General features: G+C 40.3%; 1 protein-coding gene across 11 annotated transcripts in view; it reads right to left on the minus strand.

The window, feature by feature from the left end:
* The window catches only part of tenm4 (teneurin transmembrane protein 4), a 261307-nt gene that overhangs the window by 71916 nt on the left and 170071 nt on the right, over positions 1-19320 (minus strand). For 7 of the 11 annotated variants that reach the window (XM_048160290.1, XM_048160292.1, XM_048160289.1 and 4 more), the window contains 5 exons: positions 18528-18713; positions 15136-15162; positions 10810-10956; positions 8185-8401; positions 2385-2504 (listed from right to left, as the gene is read on the minus strand). In XM_048160290.1, the coding sequence (XP_048016247.1) occupies positions 2385-2504; positions 8185-8401; positions 10810-10956; positions 15136-15162; positions 18528-18713 (697 nt within the window). The remainder of the gene's footprint in view (positions 1-2384; positions 2505-8184; positions 8402-10809; positions 10957-15135; positions 15163-18527; positions 18714-19320) is intronic. The other 4 variants (XM_048160285.1, XM_048160293.1, XM_048160291.1 and 1 more) reach the window with 1 other exon arrangement.

The raw sequence follows: 19320 nt of genomic DNA on the forward strand, positions 1-19320 counted from the left end.
AGAAAATCATTCTAATATGCTGATCTGCAGCTCAAGAAACATTTAATGTGTACAATTGTACAAAGTATTTGTGTACAATATTTTTTTTCAGGATTATTTGATGAATAGAAAGTTCAAAAGAACAGTGTTTATCTGAAATCTAATCTTTTGTAACATTATAAATGTCTTTACTGCCACTTTTGATTGATTTAATGCATCCTTGCTGAATAAAAGTATTAATTTCTTTAATTTCTTTTCAAAAAAATAAAAATAAAAATTCTTACTGACCCCAAACTTTTGAACGGTAGTGTATAATGCTACAGAAGCTTTGTATTTCAGATAAATGCTGTTCTTTTGAACTTTCTATTCATCAAGGAATCCTGAAAAAAAAAGTACACAACTGTTTCCAACATTGAAAATAATCATAAATGTTTATTGAGCAGCAAATCAGCATATTAGAATGATTTCTGAAGGATCATGTGACACTGAAGACTGGAGTAACGATGCTGAAAATTCAGCTTTGCATCACAGGAATAAATTACTTTGTCAAATATATTTAAATAGTACACAGTTATTTTAAATTGTAATAATATTTCACAATATTACTGTTTTTTACTGTATTTTTAATTAAATAAATGTAGCCTTGGTGAGCAGACGAAACTTCTTTTAAAAACATTAAAAATCTTAGTGGTTCCAAACTTTTGGACTGTACTATATATATATATACATACATACATACATACATACATACAGTGGGTACAGAAAGTATTCAGACCCCCTTAAATTTTTCACTCTGTTATATTGCAGCCATTTGCTAAAATCATTTAAGTTCATTTTTTTCCTCATTAATGTACACACAGCACCCCACATTGACAGAAAAACAGAATTGTTGACATTTTTGCAGATTTATTAAAAAAGAAAAACTGAAATATCACATGGTCCTAAGTATTCAGACCCTTTGCTGTGACACTCATATATTTAACTCAGGTGCTGTCCATTTCTTCTGATCATCCTTGAGATGGTTCTACACCTTCATTTGAGTCCAGCTGTGTTTGATTATACTGATTGGACTTGATTAAGAAAGCCACACACCTGTATATATAAGACCTTACAGCTCACAGTGCATGTCAGAGCAAATGAGAATCATGAGAATCAATATAATAAAGAGTGAAAAATGTAAGGGGGTCTGAATACTTTCCGTACCCACTGTATATATATATATATATATATATATATATATATATATATATATATAAAGAAAGAAAGAAAGAGAAATTTGGGGGGGATCAACTTTACTATAAATAAATTGCACTCTCCCACTTGGACGACATGGTTCTTCTTGGAATAGCTGTGCGCGTGCGTCTTCTTGTTGTTTGACAGGTGTCAGCATTAAGGTGCAATACTGGCACCTGAGAGGTCAACCAGGTACTGGCTGTCACAAGAGTCCTATTCATTTTAAATATTGTGGTGTATATTGTCACACCCTAAATTAAAACGTTGTCGATATTTCATGCTTTGAATATCACGATTATCGCCAATACCGGAATATTGCGACACCCCCAAATGCATTAATGCAACATTTTTGAACAGGCTTTACAAACAACTCCCGTTTTGGGTCCAAAGGGGGACTGAATCTCGCACTAAACCAGTGCCACTTCCACTACATAATAATCACATGACATCTTTTAAGTCTATCGCCTATAGCTCAGCGGTTCCTGATGACGTGACAGTATTCTGCTCTCTCCTTCAGGGAAACAGGGTTGCGTAAGCGACTCTCAATACATCAAGACAGATGTATAATGGATGGCTTTTAGGATTTTCAGAGTCTGACTTTAGGCTCAATTTTGTATTACATGAATTTCCACTGCATGTTACTTGGTCAATCCGACTCTAGCGGTTGGCAGAGAAGCAGAGGGACCTCTTTGGAGGTGAAGAAAGAAGTCATTTAAAAAGGAAAGGCACCAGGATAGTACAAAACACAATCAAACAAAATCATTTAAGACAGCATTCCCATTTTAAGCAAGCAAACAGGTGCAGTGGTGATTTCATGCCGTACTGAGTCTGTTCTTGCAGGGCTTGATGGGCTGTTGTGGGAGGGAGACCATGTGTTTACGAGCAAAGAGAAAGGGAAAAAAAAGAGAGAGCCGGGGAGATGGAAGATTTTTTATGGCTACAAAAAGCACCATCCAAGCAAACAGGCAAAATGCGCAATGGTGTGCTGGGGATAAAATCTCCAGCACATTACACAACATTCTGCCATACAGAAAGCAGTTAGAGTGCACAGATGTGGGCTAAAGGTGCATGTATAATGATGCTGACATAAATTCAATTTGAATTTGAATATATATCATTTTAATTGCTAACCGACATCTTTAAATACCATTTCATCCCATGCTGCAACTTACCTGCCATCCTGTCTGGTGATGGTATACCCATAGGCTGGTTTGTTAATGAAGCTGATATTTACACCGACCAGTGGAGTGCCATCTGAAGTCACCACTTGTCCCCGGATAACACAGGCATGACTGCGGGGTTAAAAAAAAAAGGAGAAAATCATAGTGTTGTGTTACAGTGTAGAAAAGCATCAGATGCTATTTGTAAACACATATAATAAATTAAATGAATCCCACAGCTCTGAGGAAACCTCAGCGGGGTTTCCTGTCTGAGAAGCAAAAGATAACAGAAAAAAAAATGGGATAGTGTTTGTGTCATTCCTGCTGTTTGAGAGAACAATGCGGAGGTATGAGTGCTTTCAGTCACAGCAGATATCTGGGCTCGAAACTGCCTTTATCTGATGTTATCTGTCTGCCTCAGGAGCTCTGACTTACTGATCGATATGAAAAAGTCAAACACAGTTTCTTAAAATCCCAAACAAGTACAAAACAACTCCCCGCTAGACACGACTTATGACTCATAGTGTTAGAGATTTTTAATCAGGCTTCATGCTGTTCAAGCTGGAGATTATGAAGGACAAAAAAACTACAAAAATAGTATATATATATAAAAAAAAATATTACCTATAAATGTCTATTCATAATTTTTGTCTGCCATTATTATAACTGAATCATTTCTTTTACTGATACATGCAATTAATTTGATTAAAAGGGTCATGAATTGAGAAATCAACTTTTTCTTGAGCTTTTGATATATATAAGAGGTCATCGTACTATAAGAATATCCTGTACGTTTCAGAACTGAAAACTTCCTTGTTAATCTAATAAAAGCTTTTATTGACACCAGGCCCAGCGAACGACTCGTCCTGGAATGCGCCTATAGGTGAAACCCCGCTTCAGCAGAAGAAATCAACGCCTACTTCATCACTGCAACGTTAGCCCCTCCCACTGGCGTGTTTGAGAGAGAGAGAGGGGAAAGAAAACCGATACAGGACTTAAAATAACATTACCTTTCAAAGGATCCTAATGCTAGGAATATGGTTATTTATTTTCAGCAATGTGAATGTCGACAGTAACTCAACAGTAATGCAACAACATTTAAGTAACTGTTCATTCTAATGCCTGATCTGATATGTAATGTTTCATGTACAGTCAGATGTTCTTTGTCTATGTGTCAGTAAATCAAACCAGTGACTAGACAGTCAACTTCATGTTGTTTCTCTTAGTAGGATGAAAATAATCTGTTATTTAAACGGTGATTAAATTATATATAGAAAGCGATCAAAAAACGCTCCAATCTGCTGTCAATCAAACAGTGCAAGTTTAACTCACGCCAAAACTACTGTTTTATTAAACAAATGTCTTTGAGTTTGCACTGTTAGTTATGATAAAAGCATACGTTAGTGTGCAGAAATTGAGTTGCAATAATGAAATCACTGCTTTCATGTGTTTAACAACATGTCTGTGATCAGCTACATGGTCATCACTGCAACCTTTCATGCCACGATCTAAATATAACGTCATAGATCTAAATGTAATGCTTTTCATGATTAGTTAACCTTGAGAGCTGTAATAGTAAAAACGAAAGATGTCAGCCAATCACAGCAGTGGGCGTTTACACTGAAGTCTCACTGCAGACACGCCCCTTAAAACAGAGAGTTCAAATCAGAGGGCTAAAATTAGGGTAGGGAAAATGCCTTTTATTTCTAAATTATGACAATTTTAGATGTAAAAAGCATACTAACATTATAAGTGCACCCCAGGAAACATTATAAAACAATAAAACAACGCAGTTAATGACCCCTTTAAATAATTGGTAAATTGTTGAAATTACACTCGAAATGTAGATTAACATATGATATTAAAGTATTTTAACATATAAAAAAGTACACACATCAGCTAAGTTGAAGAAAAAAGCACTTACACAAAAGAAATTACACATCGGGGCTGTTTCTACGAAGGTATTAGGTATTAAACATGTGCCAGGTAGCGGAACAATTAACATGGTGTGTAAGAGGCAGGCCCCTTCCTGTCCTTACTGCAGGCAAGATCACAGACCCAACAATATCCCTGTCCCAGGGAGGCTAACTTTATGCTAATTTAAGCAGCCTCTCACCTTGAGCAGTCCTTGGCTCAGCTCTGCGTCCCTGTAAACAAAGCTAGCAGAGATAGCACACAAGTGCACAGCCCCGCCGCAATGTCTATTATCAGACTGCGAGTGAACTCAAGTAGAATAGAAAAGAGAGAGAGGGAGTGACAAAGAAAGATCACTAAATAAAAGGGTGGAGAGACAGAAAAAGAGAAAGAGAGAGAGATATAATGTGTAAAGCTTTTGTCTATATACAACATTGCTCGAGGTGACAGTTTGATTTAGAGTGTTCTCATTCAGAAGGGGCAGCGACGCAAGTTTTCACAGAGAGCACTGAGTGGAACTGTCGGCTCTGAGACACGGCGAAATATGCCGAGCTGATTCAACAACTCCATGACAAATGATTTAAATATTGACATTAAACAGATCTGAAGAAGATAAAGGAGAAAGAGGGAACAAGGAAGAGGTCTAGACAAAAAAAAGTCTAAAGTTAATTTATTCAGCAAACCTCAATCTCAAACAAGATCGGAATGGCAGAGAAACACGCAAGTAGGTTTATAAACAACAGACATATCACCTTGTGTAGGCCATCAGCACTGTGTTGACAACCGTGTAATTTCAGAGCATAGAAGCAAATTGTAGGCCACGTCTGACTTGATATTAGAAAAGACATCTTAAATAACTATGAAAGAAAGCATGCTAAGCTGCCCTGAAAGGCAGCTTCTGGGAGCGCTACAAACCTTTTTTTGGAGTGGTCTGAATACCATGTGTTTGGCAAAGGCTAAAAAGGCTAAACAGCTAATGGGCTAAATGAATGTTTGCAAACCCCTTTTATTAAATAATAATAAAAGCTTCTTTACCACTGTAATACTAACTATTAGGGTGTACTCACACTTGGCACGGTTGCCTTGAACCGAGACGAAGCGCGATTGTCCCCCCTCCCCACTCCCCCGCTGGGCCGCACTCACGTTCCAGGCCGGAGCACGCTTACATCATATACGATACAACTTTTTGAACGGAAGAAAACAGGAAGAAATGCACTTTCGCTAAGATACTGCCTAATATATTTATCGTTTATGCCGAGCAGCAATTTTCACTTGCACGAATCAGAGGATTATTACAGCAGCTGACGTTAATGGAGGACTTTGCAGCTTTACTCGCAAACTACAGTTCCTGTTCATCAATAAGGTGAGAAGCAGACCTGTTATAAACCCAAATACACTCAAATTAATAAGTGTACTATCAGTATAGTAATAAGGAAGTTTGCTGTCATAATGATGATGCACACAAAAAGTAGTAGCTGTTCCGTGTTCAGGCACGGTTAGCGCTCACACTGCATGGTTCCGAGCGTCTAGTGTGAGTACACCCTTAGATTTGCATGTGTAAAACTAGCCACTGTGGTCATTGTCAGGGCATTGCTAAGCATTAGCAACAACCCAAAAGCACAATTTAGCATCACTGGTACCAATTGCTATCACTCTACATACAGCCATTGTTCCTGTAAACAAACATGGCATGAGGCCTTAGCAAGCACCTCATGCCAACTGCCCCGTGGCTTAATGGTTACCGAGTCTGAATGGTAACACAAAGATTTCTGGTTCAATTCCAGCACCGGCAGGAAATGATTGAAGGTGCCCTTGAGCAAGGCACCTAACCCCCAATAACTCCCTGGGTGCCATAGTAAAATAGTTGCCCACTGCTCTAGGTGTGCATCACGGTTTTCAGTGTGTGTTTACTTGTCACGTGGCTTTCACATGTCACTTTCACTTTAACTACTTAAAAACTTCATGAGAGGGGCTAAATAGAATCATGCTCCCTCTCTTAAATTACATCTGTGTACAGCAGTATTCTACTCTTTCTCAGAAACTGCAACGAGTTCTAAATAGGCTAAATGGAGAGAAATAATGGGCCACCTCAGGACGCCCCCTCCGCCTTCTCCACATGATGGTAAAAGGGGCTAAGTACACTCAGATGCAGCAAGCAAACAACTTGACCCAAGTGCATCTCCAGCCAAGCACATTTATTCTTTTGTGGGATCCACGGTGTTCAGATAAACAGAGTACATGCTGTAAAGGAAAAAAAAAATATATATATATATCGGAAAAACATTCAGAAAGTTTCAGAAAGACGAGTCTTGTAAAACAGGGATGATAGATGACTTTGATCATTCCCATCCATGTTGCTTTCTTGTGGTCGGACATGTCAGATGTGCATTTCTGACATGTCTACTAGCATGCAGAGGTGGTTGTGGAATCAATAAAAAGGCCTGATCAGGTGATGGCAAGGGGCTCTTTTAGACCGACTGCGGCTGTGTCTAAAAGGTCCATCTGGGCTGCTGTCAGCCTCTCTCATATCTGTCAGTAGGCGGAGGAACGAAGAAGTAATAAATAATATATCAGCGCTGATATTTTTAGGTGAATCGAGGTCTCCGATCTTGCGGCTGGTGGCCGACTTCTAAAGCTTTTATTTATTTATGCCTCTTTTTTTTTTCCTTGGGAGATGATGGTGACGAAGGGTAGGCCGAGACCCTCATCTCAAAATAATGAAGAGGGTATCGGGAGACTCCCTACCGAGCTTTGCAAAAATGTCACCTTGGGAAAATGTCACGCGGTATTACAAGAGCATTTCATGAATACCGTCTGACATGTCCACAAAAGGCAATATCAAACAAAGTCCAATGTTTAATCTTTGCATGAGGTTATGCGCATTGGACACTCTGACACAAGTTGATTGAGGGCAGCGTGATTTATGCAACAGAAGAACGTCTGGCAGATAGGACCGGGGAAATGAGTGCATGAAGGAGAGCACTGGACAGCTTTGAAGTGATCAGAGTCTCATTAGGATAGCGAAGATTAGACAAAAGGAGTTCGTACTTGCCAGAGGCTCAGTCACGCAAAGCAAAAGGCCATTCTGTCCAGAGTCTGAGCTGAACTGTGGGAAATGGCCATTTAAGAGATGCAAAAACAATACCCTGCTCACTATAGTTCAGGAAAATACTGCTCACTGATCCAAAACCCCTCTAAACAAGAAATTTCCACTTGAGTTTCCAAAGAAACAAAGCAAGACAATGCCTAAAAACAGAAAGCTCTGAATTGAAGACCTCTTTGGCAGATTATGCCTTATGGAGATAAGAATCAAAACATTGACGCACCCTGGGCGACACCATTAGAGACATTCTCCATGGAGAGCACAAAAAGATGCTCATTTGCTTGTTACGTTTTCTTTTTTGCCTTTGAAATGTCAGATACGCTTTCATGAAAGGAAATGCGGGGATACTCTACGACATTTCAAAGGAGCACAACTTTTTCCCAAGTCTCTAGTAGCATCTTTTCTGCGCAATTCAATTGAGAACAGGAAGAGAGATAGAGGAACGGGACCAGTGCATGAGTGGGATGCAAATGCAAAAGTGGCATTCACTCTAGGTATTGTTTACAGATAAAAAGGGAACGCCACAAAATGGAGGCAAAAGATGAGAAGACACATGGGAGAACACAGTGACAGCACTGTTCTCTCATATGAAACATCTTTGGGGCACCTTGGGATGAGCCCCATGCCCTGTTTGTTTACAGGAACAAGAGCTGTAGATGGATTGACAGCATCTGCTTATAGTTACTGATTGATCTAAATATTACCACTACAGTGGATTGAGATTTGGGATAAGTATGGAAAAGAGAATTTAAACTGCAAGAAAAATTGTGAACATTACTACTAAAAAACACTTACATGCCATCGAACGGGTTGGTGCCAGGGATGACGTGGGTGCTGTCCCGGCCCACTAAGAATCGGACACGCTGGTAGAAGGACTGCAGGGTGCTCAGACTGGATGAGATCTGGGTTTCCTGGATGATATCCAGTGGATCAGGAGAGCCCACACACAGAGAGGTAGTGTGACACGACGCCTGCAAACAGCAGTCCGGGTCCATGCAGTCCGTCAACCCATCTGATGGAGAGAGGATAGGATGGAGAGGTTTAATCTTCAATAACGGCAATGTAGTGTCAGAAACCAGATTCCATGAACAAGATTCTATGCACAAAATGGCATATTTTGGTGTAAGTGAAAACTGATTTCTCTGCTTGTAAACTGCCTTCACTTAAAGAGAACGTATTATGCCTATTTTTACAAGATGTAAAATAAGACTCTGGTGTCCCCAGAGTGTGTATGTGAAGTTTTAGCTCAAAATACCCCACAGATAAATGTATTATCACGTAGTAAAATTCCCAATTTTTGGGGTGTGAGCAAAAATGCACTGTTTTTAAATGCAAATGAGCTATTGCTCCTGGCCTCCTTTCCAGAAGAGGGTGAGGTTTCAAGAACTCATGCTCCGGCATACAGGTGTTCTGTCAAATAATGGTACCTATCAGATTGTGCTACCAACACTATATTTGCATTGTTTTAAGGGTAGGTTTAGGGTAGGGGTAGGACTGGACATTAATAAAGTCTCAAACCACAGGTAGAATTTTTCACTATCGAATTGTGCCACCTATCTGTTTTATTGGGAGGTTGTACAATCTGAGACAGGACAATCTCACGCACCAAAAATGTCAGAAAGGGCATTCATGTGCAATTTTTAAGTAGGAAACTCTTGTTTATGTTAATTTCGATAGCATGTGAGGGCAGCATCAGTTCTGGATATGAAGTTTGAGCTTGAAGCGTTGGTATTGACCCATCTTTCAGAATCAACCGTTGTGAAAATCCAGCATTTAAAATGATTGGCGCAAACGTACAAGATTTTCTTCGGGACCTTCCATCAAAAATGAAATTTAATCACGATGTCCTCAGTGACTCAGATGTCGGGAGTCTATGGAGACTCTTATCTTCATTGGTACATCCCAAAACACAACATTTTTAATGCCCCTTTGGGGATGACATTGTAAAACTCTAGCTGCTACAGCGAGGATACAGAAATGGCGGACTCACTCAGGGGTGTGTCTATGCTAATAGGGCAGACCGTGACCGGTTGTGGGCGAGACTTCTCCCCACAATGAAGTCATTGAAGAATCTGAATCTGGAGAATCTGAATCAGTTCTTTTGAAGAGACTGCTTCTGATTTATGGGAATTATAAAAAAAAAAAAAAGAAAGTGGATTCAAACACCTTATAAAAGTGAATTTTGCATAATAGGTATCTGGTTTCACATCTTTTCCCCCCAGAAGGACAAAACTTGTTTAGGTGGTTGATCTGATGGACTACCAGCTTGTGGACTTGGTTTCTTTTGATGGATCATCTTGTCTAAAGTCTAAAGTCTTATAGATTCACTGATGGCTGGGTTAGGGGGTAGAGCCTCATCAGCCTATCAGACACAAACCAAGGCACCTTCATCCAGTGGGCACCAATAAATGTTCCGGAAACCAAACTTGATCAGGTATGACCTGGTTACCAGAAACGTTTCTAACCTGCAGCACTGATGCCTTCCAACATGCTTATTTTGTCCGAGCTAAAGTCATTCCTCTAGGTTGATATCTTTAAAGGAGAGGAAAAAGATTTCATCATCCCAAGACGAACACGGGCAAACTGTTAGCAGGATCTCAAAAACTTCTAAGAAACAACTGCCTATGTTGGATGGCTTTCTGTGCCCTACAGCTGTTACTGCAGTAAGTTAGAACTAGTCTTGCTTCCTATTTCCTTCATGTTTTTTTTTTTCTTTCCAACAGTTTCCACACCTCTACAGGCAGCTCAGCCTCTCCCTCCTGTAATTCAGCTGAAATAATTCAGGACTTCAGGCCACGCTGACAGGAACCCTTTAATGTGCTGAAGTGGGTCATCCCTTATTCTTTAATATCTCTCTCTCTTCCTCTCTCTCTCTCTACTTTGTGGAAACTCTTTGACCAGATGGGCCAGATTATAAAAATATCACCTCTCTTGGTGGAAACATCACTGCTTGTTTCAGTCGTCACGACAGTACCGCCAATTGACTGCTTTACTACTAGCGTATGTGTTAGCACCTTCTGATTGGTATTCTACAGGTCAGTCTCTAATAAGTGATTATTTAGGATGGTAACAAAAACACCACCAAGCCTGTAGCTACATCAAATGATAAAACGTAGAGTTTGGTAACTATAGCAGAAGCATCTCCCTGAAGATTGTGCTCTTCAGAGGCTACCGTTGATTTAGAGGCTTGGCAGGAGGTCGGTTCTAAGCTGATGCTTACTGGGAAATGGAGGTTAGATGATGTGGACTTGGTATGTCTCTCTGTTAGCTTGGGGAACTTGAAACCTATGATTTTTACTTAAACAACCCACTCTTCTACAAGGACTCATGCATCCACAGGGAAAGTCTGAATATTTCCCAGCAAAGACTATGTTAAATTTTCATAATAAATGTCAAGGCAGCGTGTTGTTTGTGTTGTACCTCCGTCATTGTCCTTGCCGTCACTGCAGGCTGTCTCCATTGAAGTGTCGCAGCCTGCTCCCCGCCAGCCCAGCTGACAAACGCAGTACCAGCCATTATTACCCAGCGTGCATCTGCCGTTGCCATTGCACAGACCAGGACAGCCCTCTGTGCACACAAAAGCAAAGCACACACATTAGAGAGGGCACTTTTCAGCAAAACAAACATTGCACTATAACTGTTGCAAAGCTCAGTTATTATATCCAAATCAAAAAAGTTAAAATGAAGGGCTGTGGGTCAAAAGAGTGCTTCAGTAATAACAGTGATAACTTCAGGTGATTAACTGATGCACCTTTTTAAGCCCTTATATCCTATAGAGGCAGACTCATACTGCAGAGCTCCACCAGATCAATACATTCTCATTAGTGTTGTACAATAGATGCAGAACTCAGCTTTAAAGAGAAAGAGAGAGGGAAAGAGAAGCAAGACAATGAGACACAACAAAGGTAGAAGCAAAAGCTAACCCAGAAAAAAAACATTATCACAACCAGATAAACAACAATATGGATAATCGCAGTATTTCTTGGGAAATAACACTAACAACCTTAGCTTTAGATAGTAGACAATCTTAAATGCGAAAACCATAAGCTCCAGGTAAAACACAGAACCATATTCGGTTTTATTCCTATAATGTGAATGTCATGACACATTTGAAAATAGCATTTCACAGGGCTGCGCTTGGACTGGGAGGTTAATGCTGACAGGATGTTGATAGAATAGATGGTGGGCACACGCTCCTACGGACATGGTATGCTCCATTCGACAGCGTAAAATGTCTGTCATTGTCATCTGTTTCCTCCTCCCCTCCCTGCCACTTATCAGCTACCTGTCCAATTCTATTTCCTAAGATGAAAACACAGACGAAAGGCGAGAAACCCTGTGCCAATGAATGTAAAACCCTGACATGCTTTTCACAAGCCAAGAGCCACTCTCCAAGATGTCTGAGCTGACCTATTTTGTCAGCGACAGTTAGCACAGACACTGCTCGAACAACATAGAGACTAAAGCAAGGGAGAGAGTGAGAGTGGGAGTTTGTATAGAGAAAGAAAGGTGGTGGATGCCTGATAAGAAGGAAATCCGAGATGACTCTAAAAGCCATGATCATTTCTAAAGATGGCTCAATGCAGAATTGCATGCAGTGTTTTCATCCAGGCTTTGTGCATTATGACGCTGTGCTCAATGTTCCAAGACATCTGTGCTTCAATAACTGATACATGTAGCACATTTAGTACCATCTGATGCAAGAAAAAAATGAATTGCTGATTCTTGCCGTAGCATGTAAGTCTGCACCTTTATGGAGAAGCCATCAAGAAAGTGGGCTGTAATGTTGACTTACATAATAACATAGCTGCACAGATCAGCACAATGTAATTTACTGAGTGATGGACTATTGGAACACTAGTTAGAACACATGCTCCGATACATTGAGCCATTGTACTCATGGGCGATGTATCACAAATGGCAATCTTGGTAATTCGAAGTCTCATGATCTTGTCCAAACATGCTCCTGGAGGACCACCTTTCTTTAGAGTTCAGTTATAACTAGGGCTCCATGATTAATTGAAATTAAACCATACTCGATTTGGCAAAGGCTGCAATTTTTTATGCGCAGCTTCTCAGTGAAGCACAGCTCTGTGATCAGTAGTAAATGCTACTCCATCTGAAAGCCAGAGGGCACTCTCACGCAGAAACTCAAGCAGAAGTACGATATAGTGCATGTCATTCCAGGAAATACCTATGGGCATCTGTAGCTGAATTAACAAAAGATTGAAATGCCTATGATTGATTAAACATGATTAATAAACAGACCACTACGACAACATACGGTTTACCCGAGTATATTTATACCAAAGTCTCTTTAAGGCAAGTCATTTCACTCGGCGGCCATCTTTGAAACGCTTCTCGGGCATGCAAGTGCAGCTCCTATCTCTTTGATTGGGGAAACATCAGATTCTCCAAAGCTGTTTGCCAAGCTGTTGATTAAATTTCATATTTGAAATCACCAATGAAATATGACAATTGTCTCATAAATTTTGTTTCTAAATGCTAGAATCATGACACACAAAAAAAAGGCATTTTTCAAGCTAATGCGCAGTCCTAAGCTCGCCTCTGTCTGTTTCTATAGGAACCGGAGTTTTTAACAACATCTGCAGTGATGCGATGCCTTTGCCAATCGGTGATTGGCTGTTATTTAGAAGGCGGGACTTATTCTGCATTGCACTTTCTCTCATTCATAATAATACGAGTGCACGGCCTTTCTATATATAAAGTCTTTGTTTATACTTCAATGCTATTCGACATAGTATTATATACAGTGATAAAGACTGTATATACTGGCCCCCCGACTAAGCCTGGTTTCTCCCAAGGTTTTTTTCTCCTTTTTAACACCTATTTGCCACTTGTTTGCAACCTGATGTCACCTGTTGGAGTTTGGGTTCCTTGCCGCTGTCGCCTTTGGCTTGCTTAGTTGGGGACACTTGACATTTGACTTGACATGTGATATTCAACAGTGCTTTGATCTGCCTGCATTGACACTATTCTTTAAGAGCTGCTGTGCAGCCAAAATAATGTACCAGTTATCAATGTAAAGCTACTTTGACACAATCTACATTGTAAAAAGCGCTATATAAATAAAGGTGACTTGACTTGAAAGACTATGAAATAATATGTTGTGTGCCTTACTCTGTGTAAGAAGCCACATCATCTCAGAGGAGGATATATTAAAAGTGAGTCTGGAGTAAAAACATGTTATTAAATGTTGTCTTTTGTTGGCCAAGAAGTTCATAAATGCTTCTCATGTTTGGAACGCGTGTTGCTTTTTCAAATGCACATTATAAGTGAATCAAACTTGCAGTGCTTTCAGATGGAGGGGCATTTACTACTGATGATCACATGAAGCCGTGCTTCATTGACAAGCTGCGCATAGAAAAATAATCACAGCCTTTGTGATTTCACAAGCGGCTAAATTGGTTTAAGAGCGATTTCAAATTAATTGCGATTTATTTTGAGCCCTAGTTATAACCCAAGTTAAACACACCAGAACTAGTTAATCAAGGTCTTCACAGATGCTCATAAGTTTCAGCCAGCTGAAGCTAATCTCTGCAGAAAGGTGGATCTCTAGAAAGTGTGTCCCATTGTGCACAGTAGGGTGTCCCTTTGTAGCCACCTGTAATGTATACTTGAAGCTGGATAATTCCCAGCGGAGCACTACTCAACAGTTTACTCTTTGTCATGAAGGATGGCATCTGGAACAAGATCTTTGAATCCCATTTCTTTTCTCTACTATCAACTCCATAGGTGCAAGGTTGTACCTGCAATCACAGTCTCCAGCTGACCTCACTTTGGTGTAAGGACAATCTTTTGTGCTACACGGCAGACAGTGACAGTTATATTCTTTGTTAACAAGCAAAGGGTGAGCTTAACCAGTAGACAGCAGGTTCCTCCTTAAACACCCAAATAGACAAACAGCTGCATAGTCCGCAGTGGCGAGACGTCTGAATGGTCTGTTCTGAATGCTTATTAAAGAGCTAAATAAATAAAGATCTGTGCTCTGCTGGCAGCAGTTCAGCTTAATTGGCAGCCCTTTCAGAGAGAGGCCCCTGTGGAGCGCACCCGCGCATCAGGCTGAAACAGCTCCGGAGGGCCACAAACCGCCTTGCGCGACCCCCTGCAGCCGCACTGCCTCTCTTTGCAAGGAGAAAGGGAGGGAAGGGGTGGGCTCACGGAGCAAGAAAACCAGAGACAAGAAAGGGAAAGACAATGAGCAGGTAGGGGGTGTGGGCAGCTCTGGGCTCTGGCATCACCGGTGCATAACATGCTTTAATTAGAGAGGCTGCCGCTTCAGCACCTCTCTGAACCCCCACCCCTTCACCCGAACCCCCTTCTGCTGTGCTGCACAGCTGCACTGAACATCCATTATGCATGGCGCCGGTTGGCAAGGTCCGTGACCCTCCGCCAACCCTCCCTTCCTTGGATCCTGTGGGCCATCCATCCCCCTGAGTTCCACAGCAGGGACACGCCACTAAGGAGACGCACCGGCTCCCATGCCGCCCACTCAGCGGGCGTGAAGGTGCTAAGTGGCGAGGTGGCAAAGCAGTGCATTGGATGTGGTGGTACAACAGCGGCATGATTCGACAAGGACTGTGTTGGTGAGGCATGAAGCATGGGCTGACTGAAAATACGAGCGCAACTCTAGAGATGAGCTTTTTGAAGGATGGGCTGATGGAAAGATGATGGACGACAGAAAATGAGAGAGGAAGAAAAGATAGGACAGGAGGAGTGCCATACCTTTCACTACCTTATCCAGATAGTGAGCTTTAGGGGGAGATAAAAGACAAGGACATATAAGGGAAGTTTTGAACAGTGCTGCTTCCATGACAAGACACAGACAGCTAGAGGCATGGGCTGGTTGCTCGAGACATCTAAGTTTACTGAAACACAGAGGGGCTGCAAAAGCGATTGCAAGGACAATAACATGCAACAAGCAAAACATCACATTACAGGCTGGGAGAGAGTTAAAGGTATGGTGTGACAGGGAAGAGAAAGAGAGAGATGTAGAGAGAAGTCTCAGTTTATCAGTTCCTGTACTACAGGAGTAAGAGTTTTTGGCAACACTTTCTGGGAAGCCTGTATATATGCCTTATGTTGGACATTTTATTTATTTATTTATTTATTTTACTTTGAATAGGCAAAGTATTACAATTTAGGTGGAGGTTGAATATTTGTATAGCCAATTGGATGCAAAATAAAATTCATAAGTTACTAATTCTATAAAATTATTAAGGTTTAAGATGTATAAGCTTATAAAGAAAGAGCATGTCACTGATGAGACAGCCACACTTCAATCCAGCAGTGGAGAAGCAATACGTCATCATGGACCATCACACTTACCACCTTTAATGGCACACGTGTTATTGGAATGTATGGTCCCTGCTGTTGGGATGCTATGTTTCACTATGGTACATGTATGAAGAACATCAATAATGCATCAAAATATTAAAAGACAGAATGCTAGTGTACTGGCCCCAGGAAGGGAGGAAAAAAACCCCAATAACAATAACTAACAACGCCCCTGCATTAGAAGATTTCTGGTTTTACAGAAGTCGGAAGTTCATAAGATCTAAATGGAATCTATATTTATTTGCTTTGTTCACCTCTGGTGTTTTGTCAGGAGCTGTTACTGTTGAGTCTTTTCTTTTCTAGTCACTGACTGATAAACTCAGAGACAAAATCAAAAGTTACAGCTGGATAAAAAAAACAATACCAGATCAGACTATGTGGTTCCTTTAACAGAGGAGATATGGCTTGGATGTTTTTGGATAAGATAAAGAGGATGAGAGACAAAACGTAGAACAGAGAAAGACACGATGATGTTGAGACACACACTAGTAAATGCTGTCTCACACAACAGACTTTTTATTGGCCCATTCAGATTCTTTAGGCGAGATGTATGACAAACGTTAAACACTTTAGCCTGGAACAACATTCCAATCAACCATCAGACTTTAGGGTTATGGTTGGTGTTAGGGGCAACACTTAACCAATCACTGCTCTTTGATTTAAATGATTAGTTCACTTCAGAATTAAAATTTCCTGATAATTTACTCACCCCCATGTCATCCAATATATTTACATCTTTCTTTCTTCAGTCAAAAAAAAAAAAAAAGATTTTTGAAGAAAACATTTCAGGATTTTTCTCCATATAGTGGACTTCACAGGGGTTCAACAGGTTGAAGGTCCAAATGTCAGTTTCAGTGCAGCTTCAAAGGGCTCTACATGATCCCAGACGAGGAATAAGGGTCTTATCTAGCGAAACAATCAGTCGTTTTCAAAAAAAAATAAAAAATAAATTACATACTTTTTAAACACAAATACTCATTTTGCAATGCTCTGTGATGTGCCACACATTACATAATCATGTTGGAAAGGTTACATGTGATGTAGGAGGAAGTACCGCGGTAGGGCGAAAAACATAATCTCATTTTCTTCTCCAGCTTCAAAATCGTCCAACATCATTGTTTTACCATTTTTGGTAAAGTCCGTTTGATTTAGTCTTTGCACTTTCGCTTTGTAGACACTGGATCTGTACTTCCGCCTACGTCAACCGTGACCTTTCCAACATGATTATGTGATGAGTGGCGGATTGCAGAGCAGTGCAAGATGAGCATTTGTGGTTAAAAAGTATATACATTTTTATTTTTTTAGAAAACGACCACTAGATAAGACCCTTATTCCTCGTCTGGGATCGTGTAGAGCCCTTTGAAGCTGGATTGAAACTGCAATTTGGATCTTCAACCCCACAAGACAAACAAATATATTGGATGACATGGGGTGAGTAAATTATCAGGAAATTTGAATTCGGAAGTGAACTAATCCTTTAAGGGGTAGGTTCGGGTTAGGTGGCACTGCCCAAAAATAAGGTACAATATAGAGCCTACTTTAAAATGCATAACTTTTCTTTCAACAAATGGTCATTGTTTAACCTTAACAAAAATAGTTACATTTTTGGCAACCCTGTTACCATTTTTTTTTTTTTTTTCATGCTAGGTATTTTATTATCTTAAATTCTGACCATGGATACACCTGGCTCAAGTGAAGGACGGTTGCCTCTCTCCATTTACGTGGGTTGTGTGCCATTGTGCAGTGAAACCAATATTAGACTGAATCTATTTCTAAAAGCATTAATTATAATCATCATGGTGCCAAAGCTGAAATGCTTTGACTATGACATGACTACTATTTTTGTTGAGCATCATATATGATACATCAGGCTTTTATGACTCATATAGTATAACATATGAGAATATGCAGCTCGCACTCGAGGATGGAAAAAACACAGCTCAGAGAACTAAGCAGAAACATGCAATTTGGTGCAGTTGCTGATATTTATATGGCCAAAAAGTAAGATGAAATTCCAAAAGCTTATAATGCAAGTCAATGAGACCTTTATAACAGTACAGCAGACTACTACTTAGAATGAAATAATAATAACAAATACTCACAATAATATCTAAGTAAGATGGTATTTAAATGCTTAGTTTTATGATCAAAGCTCTGTAGATTTTATTGGGGGGACAAACACATATAATGCAGTACAATGAATGATGATTCAGAGATGAACAGATAAACGTTCCTCAAAGGCCTGATGTACCATATTTGATACTCATATTTTAACAATTCCAAATACAATGGTATATTTTGGTTCAAATAAAACTAAATTAAAGCCAAAACACATGACTTACAAAAAACAATAACCTCACCAAAAGGAATTGCAAAAATAATGAATATTTTTTAAATAAAAAAATAAATGAAAAATTCTTTAAACTGCTTTGCAATTTAATTCCACAACGTAAAGAACGTCTTTCCAGTGACTGCTCTGCTCGTGCAATGCAAATGTTTGTGTTCAAAATGAACTAATGGAAAGGAACGAGAAAGAGAATAAGAAAGGAGGGAAATGATGAGTAGAAATGAAAAGACACCTTAGCACATTCCCACATTAAAATGCATGAAGACAAGCTTCATATCCTTGAGCAAACCTGTTCATGCTATGCCGAGTTGCACAAATTCAATTACGCATGCTTCTCTCACACCTCCCCGCCAACCCCTTCCCCCCGTCACGACTCCACCCTTATCCCACACTTCACGCACACATAAATTAATGCATCCCTCTTGCTCCTTACCGATGGTGCAATGTTCTCCGTTCCATCCCGGGCTGCATTCACACTTCCCGTCCTTGCAGGTTCCGTGCTCGCTGCAGCGTGGGTGACAAGCCCGTTGTTCGCACCCAGAGCCCATCCAGCCCTCGTCGCAGCGACAGCTGCCCGCCACGCAGATGCCATGACCACCACAGTCGGATGCGCACAGCTCTGTGGGACACGGGGAGAGAAGGGGTGTAACCGAATAGTAGTTGGGACAGGGGGTAAAGAGAAAGCAAATCCAGGAGTTATTGTCAGTGATGGGACGGCCACGCTCCACTACCTTGTCTGATGGCTAGTGAAAAGAAATTCCTGCACCTCATAAAGGGGGCAATCCCTTTTGGACAATACAAATCTAATAAGACCATTACAAAGCAGGGGTTCGAGGATTGTGGGAGGTTTAACAGGGCAGATTTTCTGCTGTGTCTCTTCCTTTTTAGATTCCTTCTTTTTGGGAGGAAGTCCTCCTTTTGTGTGGAGGGAAGTAGGAAAAAATGAAAAAATAAAAGAAGAAAGTAAAGTCAAAGAACAAAATCCAATTTTGGCTTCCTATAGAAATAGAGACACACGCTGGATTATTTAAGTCGGTTTCACTGCATAAGTAATGAGTTGGAAGCTGAGGTAGTGTTGCAAAAAGCGTTTTTTCTATAATAATAATAATAATAATAATAATAAAAAGATCTGAGAGACAATAATTGAGATTTATTTCACAAATGAAATCTAACACATGAGATTTCTCAAATAAAATGGTCTGGGAAGATTTGGCTGTGTGAACCAG

This window comes from Megalobrama amblycephala, linkage group LG16, assembly GCF_018812025.1.
Source record: "Megalobrama amblycephala isolate DHTTF-2021 linkage group LG16, ASM1881202v1, whole genome shotgun sequence".
NCBI lineage: Eukaryota > Metazoa > Chordata > Actinopteri > Cypriniformes > Xenocyprididae > Megalobrama > Megalobrama amblycephala.